Source organism: Topomyia yanbarensis, chromosome 2 (genome assembly GCF_030247195.1).
Source record: "Topomyia yanbarensis strain Yona2022 chromosome 2, ASM3024719v1, whole genome shotgun sequence".
In the NCBI taxonomy this organism is placed as follows: domain Eukaryota; kingdom Metazoa; phylum Arthropoda; class Insecta; order Diptera; family Culicidae; genus Topomyia; species Topomyia yanbarensis.
In genome coordinates this window covers 343330103-343351541 of record NC_080671.1, presented here as the reverse complement: position 1 = coordinate 343351541, position 21439 = coordinate 343330103, and the positions used below count along the sequence as shown (strand labels likewise).

At 36.3% G+C, this 21439-nt stretch overlaps 1 protein-coding gene across 4 annotated transcripts in view; it reads left to right on the top strand.

Moving 5' to 3' along the window:
• LOC131684116 (katanin p60 ATPase-containing subunit A-like 1) overlaps positions 1–21439 on the top strand; it is a 73916-nt gene that overhangs the window by 4794 nt on the left and 47683 nt on the right. Inside the window, exon 1 of one of the 4 annotated variants that reach the window (XM_058966685.1) lies at positions 3911–4701. The exons of 1 other annotated variant lie outside the window; for it this stretch is intronic. In XM_058966685.1, coding sequence (XP_058822668.1) covers positions 4589–4701 — 113 coding nt within the window. In that variant the 5' untranslated portion in view covers positions 3911–4588. Of the gene's footprint in view, positions 1–3910; positions 4702–18987; positions 19431–21439 lie in introns of those variants that run through there. 2 more of the 4 variants (XM_058966683.1, XM_058966684.1) reach the window with 2 other exon arrangements.

Genomic DNA, 21439 nt, shown 5'->3' with positions numbered 1-21439 from the left:
AGTAACATTACGAAAGAAACATTGATTTTTTTGCAGCAATCAATGTTTCAATTGATGACTACATTGCTAAATTCTACTTCAATGTTTGAAGCATTTCAAATTGAGTGCAAATTTGATAACAACATTGTAAAGAGTTTAAAGTTTAATAATGACTTTAAATAAGCATTTAAATTGGAATCTTCCTTTGTTAAAAACGTGCAAAGACGAATTTTTCGAGCTTCTTGATGATATATAATGTGCATATAATCGTTGTGATCGAAACTCTTTAAAAGACAAATATTAAATTGAAGAGTAACTCGGATGGTTGGTTACGCTGTTTTAGCACTAAGCTGATCAAGAGTTTGGGTATTGAAGTTGAAACCATCTCGGTGTCGTTTTTATTGGGAGTAAACTGATGTTTTGAAATGAGAGCAATTCCAACGGTGAACTACTTTTGAATGATTGATCTGCTGATTATTATTCAGTTTTGTCTCCAAATGGACCTATGCGCTATTCGTCTGTAAGGAATCCATCAAAAATTTAATTTCAAAGTCACATTTGTAGCTATACATATGCTGGCTTTCAGTCTGATTAGGGACCATTCATAAATTACGTAACGCTTTTAGGGGGGAGGGGGTTCGAGAAGTTGTTACCTATTGTGACATAGGGGGAGGGGGAGTAAGCTAGATCGTTACGTAACATGTTTTCATCGAAGAAAAAATTTTTTTTTCAAGGAATTTGTTACGTAATAGGGGAGGGGGGGATAACTAAATTTGTGACAATTTGTTACATGGGGGGAGGGGGGAGTCAATTTTGGGCAATTTTTGCGTTACGTAATTTATGAATGATCCCTTACCTTACAGTAACCTTTTCACTTTCTCAAGAAGCAGATTCCAATCCCATTAGGTTGGCGTTTAATTATCACAAAGCGAATTGGGAAAGATACCAAACTCATAATTTCAATCTGCCGCTGAGACAAACACAATAGTCGATCAAATAAAACACTCCGGCATGCAATATGTGAGGGACTAGAGATTACTGGGTAGGGAAAGTTATGAAAATTAGAGCCATAGTACTCAAGTGAGAGCAAGGATGTGAAGTATACAGATCGGAAAACTAGAAGTGGCAGGGTCATTAGAACAGGCTAAATATCTATCCCGTCATTCGAAAGGCAAACAGAGATGAACAGCAGCAATCATCATTGATTGATGCTAATCGTCGACAGGTTTTCAATGGTGATCTTGCGTGGCTTTTCTTTTGTCGGTTCTCACGGTAAAGATGGACAAGTCTGTCTATATCAAGGGATATGCTGGCGAACTCGAGTGATTCGTAGTTATGCTGCCTAAGCTTGACACTCATCAGCAGACAAAAGTTAAGCCCGTACGATATTAAGCCTGTTCTAATCTGCCACTTCTAGTTTTCCGATCTGTATACTTCACATCCTTGTTCTCACTTGAATACTATGGCTCTAATTTTCATAACTTTCCCTACCCAGAAATCTGTAGCTAATTGAATGTCGTTAAAATGTAAAAAAGAAAATGTGACTAACATAGTCGATATGAAAAAGGAAAAAAAATATGTGAGGGACGAAAACTAGCTCATTCAAGTGTTTCAACGTCGTAAAATGCTTATTTGGAAGCTTCCCATGTCTTAACTTTTAATTGGTTCCGACAGCATAAAGTGCTAAGTCACTTTACGCACTTTGCAACGTGACTCCTGCGGTAGAAGACAAAGGGTTAAGTCGTCAGAAGTCTCTGAGCTTGTTCATATGACCTCATTCCACGCTTTTCTAAACTTTCTTGTTTTACATCCTTGCTCTTCCTTGAGTATTATGGCTCTCAAACAATATGATCAACTTCTAAAGTCAGCAGTGCCATCAGTGAGAAAGCTACAGCCAATGACACCGGGTTGGTAACCCGTAAGGGAAAGAAATTTGGAAGAACACCTGATCGCGAACATCAAGACAGTAACCATGCTGATGATACGAGCATGTATGAAATACCCCTAAGGCACAACTGGCGAGGAAACCAATAGTTACCCGCCGCGACCAATGATCTCTGCACGCAATGGGGAATCGCGCGCATAGGATTGGGCGGAATCTCGCTAATAATAGTTTTTTTTACATCTTGTAAATACACCAAAAAAATCTGAATTTTATTGCTGACGTAATTGCAAACATGACGCAATTTAACAACTCGTAATTCACGAAATGACGAAACATAACCGTGTTCCGTTTAATTTTACATAAAATATATACTTTACATACGAAATAACATAAATTTGATGCTCGTATATGTCAGTGTCAGAAGACGTAAATTTACACGATTTTTTCTAGGTGTGAACATATAGAATACTCACGGCTCCGTGAAGCTAACGCCTTGGCCGTCGTCACCGTTTATCGTAATAGCTCACTTGAATATATTCGAACTGGTTCCTGTATTTTATGAACTGAGCATAGATAATGATATTTTTGATGTATAATGCATTACAATTCGTTCTGTCATTTCGTAATCCAAAAAAAACTGAGAAAAAGCCATGCTTTTTTCGTTTCTCTCTTACGGGGAATGGGTTAGTATATTTGAACCGCCCCGATGAAGAAGTATGTATAATAACCAAACTGATTTGAAACATGTATATTAATTATTGTATAACACTCGTGTCAGAGCGAAGATAAATATCCTGAATATAAATAGCAGACGCTGAAATAACTAATACGTTGAAATAAATCAATAGTGGGGGTATGATGAATTAGGAAAGCAGAAAATGAAGATACGAGATAATAAGGTGCTACATTATACATTTTGATTCCTGGTACTCTCATAACTGCAATTTTCAATTGACGTCCTGTTCAATATTCCCACCATCAACTAGTATTATTTTCATATTGCATTCTTCTACTTTTTCATGCAGCGTAACTGTCGTAAACTTCATTCATTAAATATGCATGTCGACTAGACTGGTCAGAAAAATATAGGGCTTTCGACTTTGACGGTTGTATTTTTATTTACAATGTACAAAGCGCTCATATGGAATTTAATTTTAATCAAAGCGGCCAAAGCTCCAATTTTTCTACATAAAAAGAAAAAAAACGAATAGCTTGCAAAAAAATTACCTCTAAAATATGATCATTTGAACCTTGTGCTGTTTTATTCATTTACGTTGAACGCTCAGTTATTAATAAAATTTTAAAATAGGGGCTGTCATAGCGTAGTTGGTAAATCGATTGCCTTGTACTCAGCTCACCTGGGGTCGATTCCCAACCACGCACATAAGGTTATAGATTTTTTTAACCCGAAAAAGAGGCCTTAAAACCTTTTAATAGAAATTTTAAAAAATAAAATGTAATTGATTTAACCCTGTTAATTTATATATTTTTGCTGGATTATTTGTTGAAGATGCTCTGACTGAAACCGTTGACAAGTAGGACCGCCTAACAAGGGCTGTTTATATTTCCATACGAAAATGATCAAAAATAGTTTGAAAGTTTCAGGGTTGAAAATGTTTAATTAGATTTATAATTGTTTACTCTATCGACGTATGCATTCGAAGCATTTTTTTCATTAACGCTATTTTTGAATAACATTTTTTTCATTGGCCGGTCTAGTGCCTCTAATAAGGAAGCTTCAAATGTACGAAGTTAGATGCACATAGCGTGTTCTTCGTAGCAATAGGGCTCTGAACTTATTTCTAACTCATTCAACGTGACTATGAGGTATCAAAGCATTACCTATTGTACAAACATTCGAGTAATGGCCTAATGTTCACTCTACTGTTAGATTCTATGCTAAATCCCTAACTGAAATAATTTAAATTCAGTACTAGGATTAGGAGACTATAGGTTGAAAATTGAAAGACTCTAGGCAGAACACCCCGAGTCGATTGGCGAAATTGTCATCAGTCGGTACATTACACTCCGGCAAGAACGGCACGATATCTCTGCGCATGTCCCATATTTGCCATCCTGTATAGGTTGTTGCTGTTCCTACATGGTACCTTTACAGACATTCATCCGTGATCAGAAGATGAATCTCAGGCTCCAGTCTGTCAGTGTAGCATCCGACATATGTCCTTTTTGTACATACGGGTGACCTCAATTCGAGACGCCAGATAGGAACACCGCCAGTTCTTTTCCGTCAAAATATTGGATAGTTTGGTTTTATTTGAGCATAGCGTATATATGTAGTGTGGAGAGTCAATTAATTTCAGTGTGAGACGCCAGCAGTTTTGGCACTGATTAAAGATTGTTATCTGCTTGTGGATGCAGGAGTGATTACTTCTGAATCCAGCTAAAAAGCCAAAATTGTTTATTGACAATATTGGATAGGATTTTTTTTAAACAAGTGGATTTCACTGTCAAGTTCAGAACCTGTGCAGCCGGAGTCATGGAATATTGTTAGAGTTCACTGCTCATGGTGTTACAGTTGGATTAAATAATATTCAAGCAATGTATTTATGTTCAATCAATAAGCATAAAGTAATATTTAATATTAAGTGCCAAATAACTAGTTTCAATAACAGTGTGTAAAATAATATCAGTATCCCACAATCGTCACTGTTATTTTAATTTGATTAGTGCTGAATCAAGGTAAAGTGCAACATCTAATTAAATATGCGGCGAGACGAAAGCTATAGGCGAATTACTCGGGAAAAGGTGGTGGTAAGAGGTAATACCACTATTCGGACGCTTGATTCTACCGTATCCTTTCTGCCTATAGTAGACACGTAAGTATTTACGATTCAGCATTATACACGTTTTCAATGTCATTAAAATTATTTTTTGAAAGGATCAAATTATTTTGATACATTGATTATTATCGCTGGTACCTCTTTAAAGTGAAATTTAAAGTACCTTCAAAACTTATAAGTTACATTTTCGTCTATAGTTCTATGCTTTCTCTGCAAGCCAGTTTTCCTATTACATGTTCTTACTTACTTATACATTGGAACAAGTATATTTTGCAAATACTCCAAGAAGTTTGCATTATTTATTTCATTTCGTTTCTCTCGCCCGAGTTCTCTACAGGATCTACACACCTTACAGTTTAGTGCTCGAATCGTAAGGTAAACTGGCGCACAGATGGCATAATAACTACATATGTTGCATCCTAGAAGACTGTAGAACAAAAGGAAAATGCGACAATAAAAGGAAGTTTGTGCAGGAATAACATAGATTTAAACCCGGAAAAAACATTCTGTTTTACTAGCTGGGATTGGAACCGAACCGAACTTCGCAACTGTGACTGCGTATGAGTACTGTAGGTATTGGATCTCAGATGTTAAATTCGGAAGTGTGCCCCTAAGGTTCGAATTCTGGCCAGTAGAGAGGGCTTTAATAATTTTATTCCATTTTCACGACTGTTCGGCCATCGATGCCTGCTTCATTATCCGCGTATCGGTAGTGAGTATTTCACCCGGCTAAGAATTACAATACGGACTACCTGTTCCGGTGGTTGAAAACCCACCAAACAGGGAACCCCAATTCCATAGTGTCATGCGACCCGTTCTATGGGTAAAATTGTTGAGGGTGTTTAAAATATTCTCAATGGCGTACGGAGCCTGGGAAGAGCTGGCCGAACGCACCAGTATGCTGCATTACGCAGCGGAATGTTCACTTTATCCACCGAAGTTTTTTCGCCGATGTTCGACATCATTTGCCGAATTTTTGTTGGTTGGTTTGGTGAGACTTTCGGTTGATGGTAGTTCGGTAAAGTTTCATGGGTTTCGATTATCAAATTTCGATATGTACAGACGAACCTGCCCAGAGTCCGTGTGGTTTCAAGCCAAGAATTGAACCACTGGGTTCCTACTCCCATGTCGTAGGAGGCGACAGGGAGGCAGGAGTTCTTAAGTCAAGGTGTAGTTTCGTGCCGAGGACTTAATAGAGGGCCAACAATATTCCAGTCGCGTACGGAGCATTGTGGGTTTTGCCCTTACTTTGTTATTCGAATCTCTGTCACAGTGGACCGTTTTTTGTCTTCGCTAATCGTGGGAATCTTATCATGATCGCGTCTCATTTAAACTTGATATGGCTTCTACATGCGTTTACATCCCAACATGCTTGGTATTCTCTAGTTTTTAGGCAATATATTTTGGAAATGAAATATACAGTTTGCTACTTAACACGGCAAGTAAAGCTTCCATAGTATTGGTTCGAGAACCGTATTTTGAAAAAGGAAACTTCTATATTGGAAAGTTTTTTAACATTGCCATCATTGTTTACAATAACACAGGCATGACTAATCCACGTAAAATGCCTCGTGCATGTATTCCTGCCAATAAAGTTATTGACGCGTGCCTTATATCGGAGGTCTGTGCAGTCAGAGTTATTTATCTGTGCAGCCAGAGTTATTTCGACTGTCGGTAACATAGACAATATTCCAAAAGCTTGTCTACACTGCCCGAAGGCCATGCACGCTTTCATGACTCTCAACTCAATGTGAGCAGATATATTTAGTTTGGAATCCAATATAACTCCAACGTGTTTGACTTGATCTACACACTGTAGCTCAGAATCAAAGAACTGCAAGGGACGAACCCCGGTTGTTATTCGCTTCTTCGTGAAAAGAACCACTGCAGTTTGGTTTGGGTTAACTGATAATTTAACTTGTCGACAGCACTGTTCGACAGCTCTTAATGCTTGTTGCATTAAATCAAAGATTGTTCCGATACAAAGTCCAGTAATTAGTATTTGATAATCGTCGCCAAATCGGTAGGTTGGAAATCCAAACTCATTTCGTTTCTTCAACAAGCCGTTGGTAACCAGGTTCCATAGCAAAGGTGAGAGAGCGCCACCCTGAGAAGGCACGTAGTCCCCCGAAATATTTTAAAATAAATTTTAAAAACATGATTGTTACGAGTTTCAACATTTTTGTAGCTCGTTTGGTGTGAACCAATTATTGAAAAAAAGTTAAAAGGATTGCTATTCCAAACAATCAAAATAGAAAGCAAAATTAAGCAGAAAAACTAAAATGTTATACCATAGAAACACAAAAAATTGAGAAAAACATGAAGAAATTCAAAAAATGGATTAAATTATTTAAAGAATGAAAGAAAAACAGTACAAATAAATTTTGATACAAATTCAAACAACAGACTGAATATAAAATGAATAAAAAGTGCGCATAATGGGAAAAATGATAAATTAAATGTCTTTTAGGACAATAAAAAAAATACAAAAAAGATAAGTAAGCGTATAGGAAAATGGTCTACAGAAAAGGTAATTTTAAAATAGGTTAAATTGATAAAATGAAGAAATAACAATAATGAACGAAATGAAAGATTCAGGAAAATATGTAAAAAATAAACAAAATTATATTAAATTACCAATGGAAAAATATGGAAAACGCAAGCCTAAAAACTAGAAAACATGGAACAAAATACGAGAAAGGGACAATGGGACAATAAAACAAATTAGGATAAATTAAAAAAAACAAATAAAATGCTTGTATAAATGCAAAAAATATGAAAAAAACCTGTTTTAATCCACCTAGCGGTGCAATTGTGGCTTTCTCATTAATCCAAATTACACGAAAAAAATGTTCTTAAAATCGTGAATAAAGTGCCATGAATCCAGGAACAATCACGTTTTTACGTTATGAAAACAGGACCATGAACAAAAAGCATGTGGTTTACAATTATGTTCAATTTCTCCTCAATAACGCCCGCATATCGCTTATTTTAGTGGAACTATTTGTTCCACTTCAGTCACGGGTTCCGCCAAGTCATTTCTAATGCGATTTTCAGTACGCGAACTATTTCACAACTTTATGAACATTAAAACATAAATCCAAAGGTTGGCATGACGATATTCATAGATATAGGAGCCTTAGTTCACAAAATCCAAATATTCTGGATATGTTTTCGTGAACTATTTCGCGAAATTCAAAATCATGTATTCGTGAACTGGTTCATGATATCTAGTATAAGTCACAACTCACGTTCATTTTTGTGAAATACTTCACGAAATCATTAAATATTATTCATGTATTCGCGAGCTGGTTCGTGATTCCAAGTACATGATTTACAATCTATTTTGTGTGCTGGTGATATTTAGAAGATATCGCTAATCATTTACAATTTCATGCAACATGATAATGAAATTTTCACGTGATCTCTTTTACAAAACTTTGGAGAATTATTCGAGGAATCATTTTAATTCCATGCACTGTTTTATGAAATGTCCAGCTACTAGTGACCATAGTAATAGACGCGAGTATTAGATATAAAAAAACTATTAGGAACCTCGAACATCGTTATTCGTTTGATACGGTTAATGGTGATGTCTGGATAGAAAACGAATACTGCGCTAAGAATCCCAAATAGTGTGCGTGATATAATTCACAGAACAAGATATCGCGAATCAGTCACATTTTTGTGATCCAGTTCATATTGTCACGATATTCCGAATAAAAAAACCGATAGTAACCAAAAAGTAATAGAACACAATTAGGCGAAAAGAATTTACAAATACCATGGTAAAACTGCTGATATCATGAACATTAGTCATATTACTTTTCGTGTCAAATTTGGAAGTAAGTTCTAAAATAAAACATTACAATAACATTACGAAAATCATGACTAAGATCCTGAAATTATGAAAATTAATTCCTCTATTTATGACTAAAATATTACGACAACATGAACAGCAGTTACAAATATCGTGGCTTAGATTCTGAAATCATGAACACATATCACACAACTCGCGACAAAAATATCTAAAATCGTGACTAAGATCCTGAAATCATGAACATGAAACCTTCTACTCATAACTAAAGTATCACGATAACGTGAATAGAAATTACAAAAATCGCGATAAAGATCCTGAAATCATGAATTTTAACCCCGTTAATCTGACAGAAAAATGCGATAGTAAACCTTTCTATATAAGAAAGGCAAAAAAGTAAGGTGAACTTATAAATATTGGACATCACTTTTTTCATTTAAACTACCATAACAAACGAACAAAACGCACCAGGACTTCAAAATTTCGAGAAACATCGTTGATTAAGCTTCAAAACAAGCGCTAAAAAATGGTGCAGTTTGTTTCAATAGAAAAAAGTTATTCTGAAAAATTTGGGTGAACGTATAGATGTGGTACACACTGTATTTTCCCATGGAACCAATGTCAAAGCAAAGCAAAGTGGGCGGAGGTGTAAAATTGTCCAAATGATATGAAATTTGACATCTGAATTTACTTTGCTATTTGTCACAATAGGGGGCCTTTGAGATGTCAAAAATGAGTGGTTTTTATCAATGCCCTAATGCGGGCGCGAGGGTGGCCAATGGGGGGAGGACGCTTGATGAAAGGTGGGGGTGTTAGGGTAAGTGGGGGGCGATACTACACCAAACTGCATATTATACCTTCCATTTCAGACTTATTTTCAGAAAATCGTTTCGGTCATCTCCGAGTAACCGATGCGCAATTGTTGGTCACACGTTTTCCGAACTTAACGAAATGAGCCGAATGGTATAAGAGTGTCGGCCAACAATTTCAAGCAATTTGTAACTCATTTTAATTATTTTTGCATCATTCATACACATATTACCGGTTTATATGGAAATTTCGCATGTGGGCGCATACTTCATCCCGTAACACAGGAACCAGAACTCCACTTCAAAAGAAATTTAATAGCATTCAATAAGAATATCCTAGCTTTCATTTGAGACTGATTTTGTGAAAATCGAGTCAGGCATTTCTGAGAAGCAGATGTGAGTTCAACTCAGGAACATAACTACTTTCCCAATGCTTCCGGTTCTGCCGAAGTTGTCCAATGTCTTCAACGTGGATTTGATTGGGTAGCATCAGTGAGCTGAAACTATAAATCCAAACATTTTCGAACACATTTTATGAAGTTTTGCATCATTTAGATACCATGCTGATTCCGATTTATATGGGAATTTCATGCGTGACCCCACTCTTCAACCTGCCGGAAGTCGGAATTAAATGAAATTCAATAGCAGCCTATGGGAACGTTGTACCTTTCATTTGAGACTAAGTTTGAAAAAATCGGTTCAGCCATTCCTGAGTAACCGATGTGCTTTTTTGGTCACATACATACACACACGCACACACACACATACGCACACATGCACAGACATTTGTCTAACTCGACGAACTGAGTTGAATGGTATAAGAGATTCATCCCTCCGGGCCTCGGTTAAACATTCGGTTTTCAAAGTGATTGCATCGCCTTTCTGTAGGAGAAAGGCAAGTAGAAAATAAAAAATGGTATGATAAGAATAAATGGAACAAATAGACAAATTTTAAAAATTAGATGGGTTGACAAAAGAAGCAAATAAAAAGCACGGTATTAAAATATGAAACAATATAAAAAATCAAATAAAGAAAGTGGAATTACTTCGAAAAATTGCAAATAAACTGGAATAACAGAGAAATGACGATAAATTAAATAAGTGGTCGTGATCAAAATGGACAAAAATGCAAAAATGAAGAACATGAAAAGATGGATAAAATAAAAGTATGGTAACAATGGAAATAGATGAAAAGGCAGAAGGCTCCTCCAGCTACTGAAATTCCAAATCGGGTTATGTATTTCATAGTTGAACAGCGTCACATCACAGAGATAAAACCAGTATATCGTATTTCACTTCAAGAGATTTCTGACTATAAATTAACATAACCAGAAAATGTATATATAGCTAAGCAAGCGTAAGGAAATTCAGCTCGCATATCGCAAGAATTCGAAATTATCCCATTGCAAGCTTCGAAAGGATTCGGGGCAGAGAACGCCACGGCTTCGAGAGTACCTGATATTTTACCGTTAATTCAATATTGCAGCAAAATACAAACAATATATCGAAATCGTTCAAGATTTTTTGGTCTGGCAAGCAATCTGCAGCTGCGGCAAACGAAGTTAGATTTTTGTCACAATCGGGAATATGAACCAGGGAAGGGAACTTATCACAAAGAGTGCCTGCTAATACATCGACTATCTCTTTTAGACAAGACTGTGGTTCTTGTTTTTTTTGTCTGATTTTACATCGTGCAATTATGAAAAATCAATTTTAGAGTTGTATAGAGTCATCAAGATAAATTTTGTGCTCAAAGACTGCAATACGTCAAACTGCCCGGAACTTCAGTCAACAGAAAGATACTGGGCAATTACGAAGCTGCCGCTAAAAAATCAGATGTAGTTAAAAATTAAATGAAAATGTAATGAGAGTAAAAGAAAGCTGAGAGAGAAGTGCATGTGCCGAGGATTCATTTGTCTGTTCCAATTGACCATGCACGACAATAAGGCTGACATAAACAATAACAATCGCCGAAAACCAAGTAACAATATACCAGTAACATTCAATTTAAAAAAATATACGATCTCAACACAAATATGTCTTTAAACTAATGAATTTCAAAACAAATCCTTATTTTTTAATTAAGGAGCTTATAAAAGTTCATAATATATTGAATGTGAGCAGTACCACGTTTCTGATGTGATGAAACTGGGCATAATATGGCTTCGGAAAAGCCACATTTTGTTTTTTCAATAAATATACCACTACGCTAACAGAAGGCTGTGAAATCAATTGATATTGCCTTGGTGAGTCCGCTTCAGATGATTTAGAATCAGGATGATTTATTTTCAAAGCTTGGCGTTTCTTGCTGCAAAATAGGGAATAACAATTCTTTCGTTGTTGAAGTGCCTGTCGCCGTAATTTGTCTTTGCGTTTGACATTAAACTGGTTTAACCAAACCTGAAATCACCAGCTCAGAAATATTCAATTTGTGATCGATATATTAATCCAAGAATGCTCATCAAAAGTTGATAAATTTAGGATTTTGGTGAAAGATGATATCATAACTGTTCAAATCATTCAGTTATATTAAGCTCAACGTTCATAAAGTAAGCATTTATTAATGGTAAACCATTGGCAAATATCAAAGTTATGATTTGTTTTATTGGAAAACCAATCGAAAAACAAACGATGTGAAAAGCGAAAAAATAAATCCGGTTCTAGATTTTTTTTATTTTCGTCTTCCATGGGTATGCATAGAAAAATCATAGCGAGATAAGAAATAGGAATTGGGCAAATCACTTAGAGTTCAATGCATTGGTTAATATGTATGTTCCATTAGTTGACAAAAAAGTTTCGGTATCATCTCGTATCTGAATCTGATTTTTTAAGGATTTTGTAACAATGAACGGCAAACCATGGATTTTAATTTTCTTTAAATTTTTGGAGTTATATCGAATTAATTTAGTATATCAAGATTTTTGGATGATTCATTTGACCAACTGGGCTCTCAAATAGAGGTAGGGTTACCGCATCTAGTGCTACTTTGGCCAGGATAATTTTACTGACCAGGGTATAGACCCAGGCCCGTAAGCCAGGATTTTGTTTCGGGAGGGGCTTTAAACTTGGTGTATAAATGTGTTATTTCTGGTGAATTGAGATAGTTACTGGAAAATGAATGTAATGTTGAAAAGTTCTTAAAGAAAATAGTTCCAAAGCTAAGGCAATAGACAACACGTTATCTGATATAAAAGAGGCTATAGTGCATCGACGAATTATTGCTTAATTTGATTTTGAATTTGAATTTGATTTTTATTAATAATTTCAAGCTACAATTTTCACCATTGGAATTTGCAAACGTCGTCTGGCGGAGGCCTCTATCATGCAACTTGGAGCCAAAGAATTTAAGCTGTCCAGCGCAGATTCATACAATATGCGTAACGTCAATTGCCTTGGAACGACCTGCTGAACCTGCCACTATATGAAAACCGTTGTCGATTATTAGGACTACACACTTTAGAAGATCGCGTCGCAAGCTACTTTCATGTCTAAGCTTCTTCTTACTGTATATGATGTTCCCGATCTCCTATCACACATTAATATTACGTTCACACTACGAGTTAAAACGTGTTTTATTGCTATCGTGATGCCATTTTTCTTGTTGCTTATTATTATAACAAGTTTTAACTCTGTAGTGTGAACATAGTATAAGCTCTACGCACCAACCCGTATCCATCGTCCTCGAACGCTTCTGCAGACTGAAGTGCGCAACACTAACCACGCTGTCAACAGAGCCATATTAGAAATGATCAGTCACTTCAACAATTATAGCGACAGCTTCGACTTCGTCATAAGTTCTACACAGTTTCGTAACCTTTTTTGCCACTTTAGGTCATTTCTTTTTAGTTTAGTTCATTTAGACTCAGTGTCAGTTAGACTTCGATTATTTGACCATCCGGAAGTCGCGCTAGTGCACGCTGCTCTGAAAATCTAGCGAAATCGTCTTAGCGCGCCAGTGGCTGCGCGTTAAGTGGGCCATTTGCGCGACTTCCGGAGGGTTAAATACAAAAACAAGATAATGTCGAAGTTCGCTACAAAATTTCTGATCAGGCAGGCAATTTGTAGGTGCGGAGAAACGGTTGAACTTATATTCAACTCAAATTTATAATATTTTTAATGATTATACATTAAAGACTATTGTTGGCAATATTATCGGTCAAGAGAGAACAACTAATTATTTATCTATTTAAGTATTTAGATTTTTTACAGATCCTATTTTTTATGAAATTGATATCATTAGACAGGCTAATTTTAACATAAAAAAGAACATTAGCTCTATTGACTCAAAATCTTGAAAAACTGTTGGACTCGATGAGATTACTTAGATTAAGTAAATATTATATTTAAGCACACGAAGCTTATAGGTTTTATTTCTAAACTTATGGATGTTTGAACAATGCAAAAGATATGTTTAAATAAATTAATCTCCTAAACAAACGAGAATTTTATCAATTAAAGGACTCTTCACTAATCGAAAAGAAATCCCTTAGTACTGATTTCTGTTATCTTCTAATTTGCGAAAATAATTGGATGAGTACTCTAATTTTAGCATCACACTTGCTTCCAACAAATCAAAGAAAACACATCGCACTTGCTTCTCTCGTGCCGAATGGACTTTCTTTTAAATTTCTCTGTTTTTAAATTATTGTAATTTATCCGATTCCTACGAATCATTTGCAAAATTTTTGTCAGCGGCAGTGTACATGGCCTACTGTCTAGTTCCTTCTGGTAGTTGGATTTGGATGCTTGCAGTTACACTTTATAAATTATTTCGAACATGATGGCACTAATGTGCTCAGTAATTGGTTCGTTTTTAATTTGTTCAAGTTTTTTTATAATCATCATCAAGGTTACAAGAGAGGCATAACTTCTTGAAGCGCTTTTTGTTTATAGATTTGTTTTACCATTATTTGGGAGACAATTTCAATTTAAGTTGTTGTGCCTAACGTTGAACGTTGTACGGGTAATAAAGATATTAGGGTTCTTTCGAAAATGGTCGAAAAGATAGAAGAGATGCTCTTGAGGCGACTTAGATTAGCTGATTCTTTTTTCCTCCTCAGTGATTACTGATCATCTCTCTCTCATTTTACTTCAAAACGAACAAAAACAGACCAAGTGACTGCCATATACTGAAGACATGAGTTCGAAATTATTGGACTTATAGATTCAATCAGTCACAACATTTTAGTTGTTACATTGTTTTAATACGGAAAGAATTCCTCGCATTTAAATGAAATGAAGTGCCAATGAAAATATTGCGTTAAAATGACGCGAAAACAGAAACTGTAGTCTTGGTTATATCGTTCTCAGTAATTTAAAATATACCTTTTACCTAGTACGCTTGAATGCAATGCCTAGTTTTATACTAAAAATACAGAGCGCATAGACCTAATACAAAAATTCAAATTGGGACCGATTCAAAAACTTTTAAATTTAAAAAGAGTCGCCAATATCGAGTTACATCTGAGTTTTGTTAAACGTCAGCGTTCACTTTTAGAAAGTTTTAGTACTCAGTCGTACATAAACTTTCTTCTTTTTTTAAATGATTCGTTTAGGGAACTCGGTTCAGTGCTTTAGTCAATCGGATCAGTATATCTATTTGCAACAATAAAAATAACAAACATTGTCCAGCAGATCTCGCGCAAGCTCACAGTCATTGCACATTGCACCATACCTCTTTACGAGGCGGGGAAATATTGTTTTCTCGCCAACTTCGTATAGGGGGTCGTTCATATCTCTCTCGCTATTGAACACATCCGTGTCATCATCGTGGTTGCTGCCTTTATGTTCGCGACATTTGATTTCTTTCTTGCTTGTTGTCTTTATTGGTGTGAATTTCCTCAATGATTGCGCTGGCTGTAGATTTTGAGATACTTGGCGCAGCTTCAGCCGTTCTCAATATTCCCGAACAGGTACCACAGATTTGGTAATTGTTTGTGTTCAGCGGTTTCTGATCAGGAAAAAATAAGGAAAGTGCAAAGAATACAATGTGTAATTATTCTTTCGCATTATGTTTTGTACTGCATTTCTCCCAAATGTTACATGTATCGGCAAGTAAGCGGTATCCGATGTTGTAACTCAACATTGATTTTCTCCCCGTCCATATATATGAAGCTCTTTATTATAGCATTGTCATATACAACCATGTGTTTTAAATTATTCAAAATGAATGATTTCGCTTGGGCTAATTTGTTGAACGCTATGAGCGCTGAATACTTGAAATGGTAAACCCGATCGTCTAAGTCTTACCTCTATTTTCACCTTTCGAAAATGTTCCTCATCACAAATACTCGGTCTTATGGGAATCATCACTAATCACAGTATTTGACCGGCGCACCACTTCTTACTTCTTCGGCTCACCCATCTCGACAGATTACTAGGGCAAGAAGTTTAGTAGCATTTTTTTTTGTTCTTCAGACAAGGCTGACAATATAAAGATAACTATGTTTGTCGCTCGCTTCGCACTGGCTCGGGCAGAAGCATAAACCACACTGATTTTCGTGACCATTGTTTTTGGTTTTTGGAAACAGCAATCTTCCTCAATTTTTTCTCAATTATTTGATCACACCAAACGAGCTGTTAAAAGTCGCTGACTGATAACAATGATTTTTAAATTTATTTTTAAAACATTTCGTGAGGGGCTTTAGCCCCCTACCCCCCCCCCCCCCCCCCTCTAGCTACGTGCCTGGATAGACCTCAAGAGACACATGCGCTGAAATCTATTAGAATTTCGAATTAAAGTGATTACTCGACAGAGTTTTGGAACGGTTCCTTTGCTGTTTATTATATAAAAGCTTAAAAACAAATAAATGTGCTCGTAGCACTAGGAGAAAAAAATATCATATTTTCTTCACATTCACCATAGAATGTAATGTTGTAATAATAAAGCACACCTTTTCTATGCGATTCACATTCAGGTTTATTTTTTGCATTTGTGAACAGTTTTGTTGATTTAGTTGTTTCGCTTCCTCGGATATCCACAAAGAACCCAAAAGCACCAGCTACCCTCGCTGTGAAGGATAACCCGAGCAAGCTTTGCTATGCTCCACAGTAACAAGGAGCGTAAACGCACACTTCAGTGTCTTTGGAGAATCATCCTGGGGAACATATAATCCGTTGATTCATTGAAGCGAATGTCCGTTGGGGTAAAGTAAATCTGAACCCAAATGGTGGTAAATACTTTTTACATACATATATTGGCCAACACCAAGACGGGCCTTCCTTATCAATTAGGGCCTGAGGATGATTTTTATGATGATTGCAGAAAAGTTGTAGAAAAGGACAACGAAAATTTGCAAACTTGCATAATAATTTGCATGGATTCTTCTGCGTGAAATCAGAATTTCCTGAAAGACGACCAGGAGATCGCCTCCAAAAACCAGTGTTGCAACCACAAACAAAAGGTTGAGAAGTTTTCCTTTTTTCGATAATAATGCAGCTGTTGCGATGACATTAAATCCAATAAATCAAAAATATCGATTTCATATTGGCGAAATATGAAGACAACCTCACGATTACTAATCAAACCATTTATTTTTTTACTCTAGCAAGTCTCATTTCATTTTTGTTTCTATAATAGATATTTTATATTGGTACGATTCATTGACGTGATCCAGCCCTCCGAACTTCGGAATAACAATAGCGCCATAAAATCAAACCGGAACCTTGTGCCAAAAACTATTTGTTTTGTCATCAAACGAGAGCAATGCGAACTTTTTGCGTTCTAGTGGATGTTTACTGACTACCGTAAACCGGGGTGACTTTGATCATCGGGGCGACTTTGATCACTCGAAACTTTTTTCGTAGATCGCTTATCAAACCAGAATAGCCTACCGAATCATTTTAGTTTGAAATGATTTTTACTCTAAACTTATGAAATACTGGTTTGTTATACTTTTTGAGTATTTTGTTCGGTTTTTGGGTACAAAAACTACAAAAAACCGAAATTTGACTTTACCTTATTTTTACGAAGCTTCATAAAGTGTCTATTTTTTATAAAACAAATAAATCTCAGATTTGAGCAAGAGTAATAAATTAAAAGGGAGATTTTATTTTCCTTTAGAGTGGGATGTACCAAATTTACTTAAGAGTTTGTTTATTTTAAATACAATTTTTGTGAAACTAGTTGGCAATTATTTCAATTTTTTTTAAGCTAAAACTCGCAACTTTTTTTTATTGTTCAATATTCCAACGTGTTAAAATAGATGAAACATTTTGTACATTGATAAAGCACTGAAATAAAACAATTTTAGCAGTTTTAAATGTTTTCAGAATCTTATATTCTAGTTGGACACAAATTATACGAATTTTGGTTACTCGAATTTTACAGTACATTGAATACTTTGTATAATACCAATTAACTTCTATTTAAAAATGAGTATCTTTCCAGAATTAGTTTAAACAAACATTTGAATGAAAAACATTGACATCAATAACTTAATGTGGGTGAACATGCAGGTTATCAAAGTCACCCCGGAATACGAAAACGGACATCAACTTGAAATTATTTTTGGAAAAATAGCTGTAAGCGGACAATTTTAGGTAAAACCATCCAATCTTGTTCTCCTTACATCAGTACATGGTTTAAAAATATTAAACTTGAAAAAAATGTGTTACGTCTAAAAATATGCAATGATTACTTCGAAAAGTGATCAATGTCACCCCGGTTTACGGTATATGTTTAAGTGGCAATTTGACGCGTTGAATGACCTGGTTAAGTAAATACATATACCTATGCATACAAATACAACTGTTACTTCATTATTTCCCACCCGTTAAGGTGGTTCACAATTTGAGCTATTCAAATTGCGTTGTTTCTATACAAATGATTGTTCTGATTTTTGTTAGCATAACCTCGAATAAATCGGGAACTCTGCGATTTACGACATGAACTTTTTAAATCGATTTATAAATGTTTGATGGACTCCATAGAAACAAAGTTGTGCGCTATAAAACGAAGTTTTATCGTTAGTTTAAAGTTGTAGAATTCCGAATCATGCTTTCGAGTATGGTGAAAATATGTTGCAACCGTGCAACGAAATTTTCATATACTCAAGAAAGCTTCATGATAAATTCGAATAGTACGTATTATAATATTGTACAAAAAACCAAAAAACTAATATGTGCACTATCCTATACTACGTGTGCCTATTGAGTTCAAGAATGTGTGAAACACTCAAAGACTCCACTGCTTTCAACCATCCGAAAAGTGGTGGAGAGTGTCAGCCATCTTGACTTACTTTCGATTTCCTTAGCGCCACCAACCGCAAGACTTTTTCCTTTGCATGTTCTTATACTAATCTGGTTCGATCTGAAGTTCTTGCTGGTGGACCAGTTGGGAACCTCGAGCCGTGCGGTGCGTGCAGTACACTACCGATGGAGTGTTAGTTTTATATATAAATTTGGTCAACATTTGATGTCGTTGCGGGCTTCGAAGCCGGAAGGTGAATTACTGAGTGGGGTGGTAAATAGAAAAAAACTCTCCTCCCAGTGGAGCACCGGTATAGTAATGATAGGGGAGCGAACGTCTGTGTTTGCGTGATGTGACCGCACCACACACTCTGGTCAAACAATCCGTGGTCCCCGCGAAGGGATGAGAATTTCTAGAGTATAGTTTATTCAGCACCGGAGGGTGGCATGCGCTAGGCAGTTTTGTTTCGACCACGGTTCCATTGGTGACCGTCTCGGCGTCGGTCAGTTTAAGTTTGCTCGCGGTCGTTGAATGTTGTGCCTTCTTTCGTTGCACTGGTCACCTGGCGAGAGGGTAGAAGATCTTTTTGGTGATTTTTTGTGAGTCAGCATAAGGGTGATGGTGGAACGAACAAAGAGTGCCGGACCAGTTTGAATAGTAGGAAACAGCAAATGTTACAGCTCGCATCGCGTAATAGTGCAATGAACAGTTACGGCTGCTACAACCAGCAGTACGAAAGTGTCGGTGGAACCACCGGAAGTAGCAATCTGATAGAACATTACAACAACAATTCTAGCAGTGCGTTCAAAATGTCACGCAATGTGTCCAACTCGCATCCGGCGCTGGAGCGTTCAGATGTCCATGTGGAGTACGAAGTGGCCGTTCCGATCCATAGTATTGAGTCAATACGGCATACGCCGTATCATTCGCTCTGGAATTTGCACGAGTGGTAAGGGATTTGATCCAGTTTTTTTTTAAAGTGTGGTGCCGTAAGGCAGTTGGCCACCCAGTAGCAGGCACGGCTACTTCATATTCAAATCGATACCGTAATTATAGAGCAACGGTCCCTGTCGTGAAGTGTGCTAAAAGAAATATGAAGAAAGCTAGAGTGCTCGCAAGCTACAACTAATGTATTCGTTTTGTAGGGTGTACTGCTTTCAAAGGGGACGCATAGTCGTTTGTATTAGATAATGAAGACAACCGATCTTTTGTAAGTTGCAGGGTGCAAACACCATTAATCTCGCAAAAATGGCATGCAAAAAATTCAACCCGCATCACGACAGTGATACTAGAAAAAAGTTTCAACAAAAAAGAATCGAATATATATTTACTCCGAGTGGACGAACTTCTTACAACAAAATGAACTCAAGCACGCTAGATTGTTTCTAGCTTGGGTCCGCGAGTGGTGTGGGTCAAAGGTGGTCTCCCTCTCTTTGTATCAAGCAAGGGACGGAGTTTGATGACCCTTTGAATTGACTGGACGATTGCTTCTAGCAGTATTTTGCAAGTCCCTGTAAGTTAGACTGACCACTGCATGTGTGTGCTACTTGGCGGTCTGTTCGTTTACGGGAGAGAGAAATGTTTTTTGTTTTGGCTTTATAATTGGACTTTATTGGCAATTTGCAGGCTAAACAAGTTTCTTCGCGTTGTTATATTGCCCGTATTCAACTCTTTAATTTTGCTACCAGTAGTGTATGTAAATAGTGTTTCGTCTGTTGGTGCTGGCGGATCTAGAGATAGGTAGCATGTGCTCCCATATATACAGAAGGAAGTGCTGATATTTCGCAAATATCTCCGGTATTTCTAGTAATCTTTTGGAAATGCCCTTCGTACGTTTTGTATACTTAATACTATTTTCGCTTCTGTTTCTAAGAGATTGAATAAATAAAACGATTTCTTGTCAGTTGAAATGTCTGGACAGACGACATGAATTATTATCATTTCAAACAAAAGCATCCTTGGTCAAGTAGTATATTTTGATACATGGTGGTTGACGACGAGAATGATATTTTCTAGGACAACTCGAACGGAAAAAATAAATTGTTAACGCTACTATCGCTATATCACATAATAATAGTATACAAGTGTACAATATAGTAATAATCACGTTTTTCCGTTAGGAAAAAAAGACCGTGCTAAAAAATCGTGTGTTTTGTAATTGTGTTGAACATTTATTTTGTAACGCCTGAATAATGCTTTTATTTCAGATGGTATTGTTTTTTAGTCTGCACTTTAGTTAATTTCAGCTATGTTATTACCAATTCGTTTTTCTGCCCGTGAACTAGTTTCATAACTTTATGAACATTACTCATAATCGAAAAGATTATGCGAAGTTTTATACATAAATTTTGAAATATTGTTTGCGGTTCGACTATACGTGTGGAACCGATTCATGTTTCATCAAATTTTTATCACGATTTAATTTTTGGTTGTGAATTAGGGTACAACACCCAAAATAATCTTCATATTGGGTCGTCAGGCCGTTGTGTATTTATTAATCTTGATGACATGAAATAATCATTAAAAATTGAATGAAATTTTGAAAAATTCTTAATGAAATTATTTTGGAAGATCATAAACAACGAAACAGTTCCCAGTTACAAGAAAAGCGACACCCAAAATATATCCTCGGGAGCGTAAATGCATCTGTTTTCTTGTGTTCAAGATTAAGCATGAGCATGATGACCGAACAATTCGTAGTTGCTACTCCGTGATTGACCAGAACAAGCGAAATTTCATAGAGAATCAACAAATGGGGCCAGGGAGTAGCTATCCATTCTAAATGTGCACGTTTCGAGAGTTCTATACTTTGCAATGTCAATAACGGTGCCGGCCACGTCGTTACAGTCATGGAGGAAGGAAAGGAATGTTAGTGCAGCAAACATTGATATGGAGACCATGTATACCTCTGCATCTCCAAGTTTGCCACGGGAAGGATTTTTGTTAGTAGGATGGGTT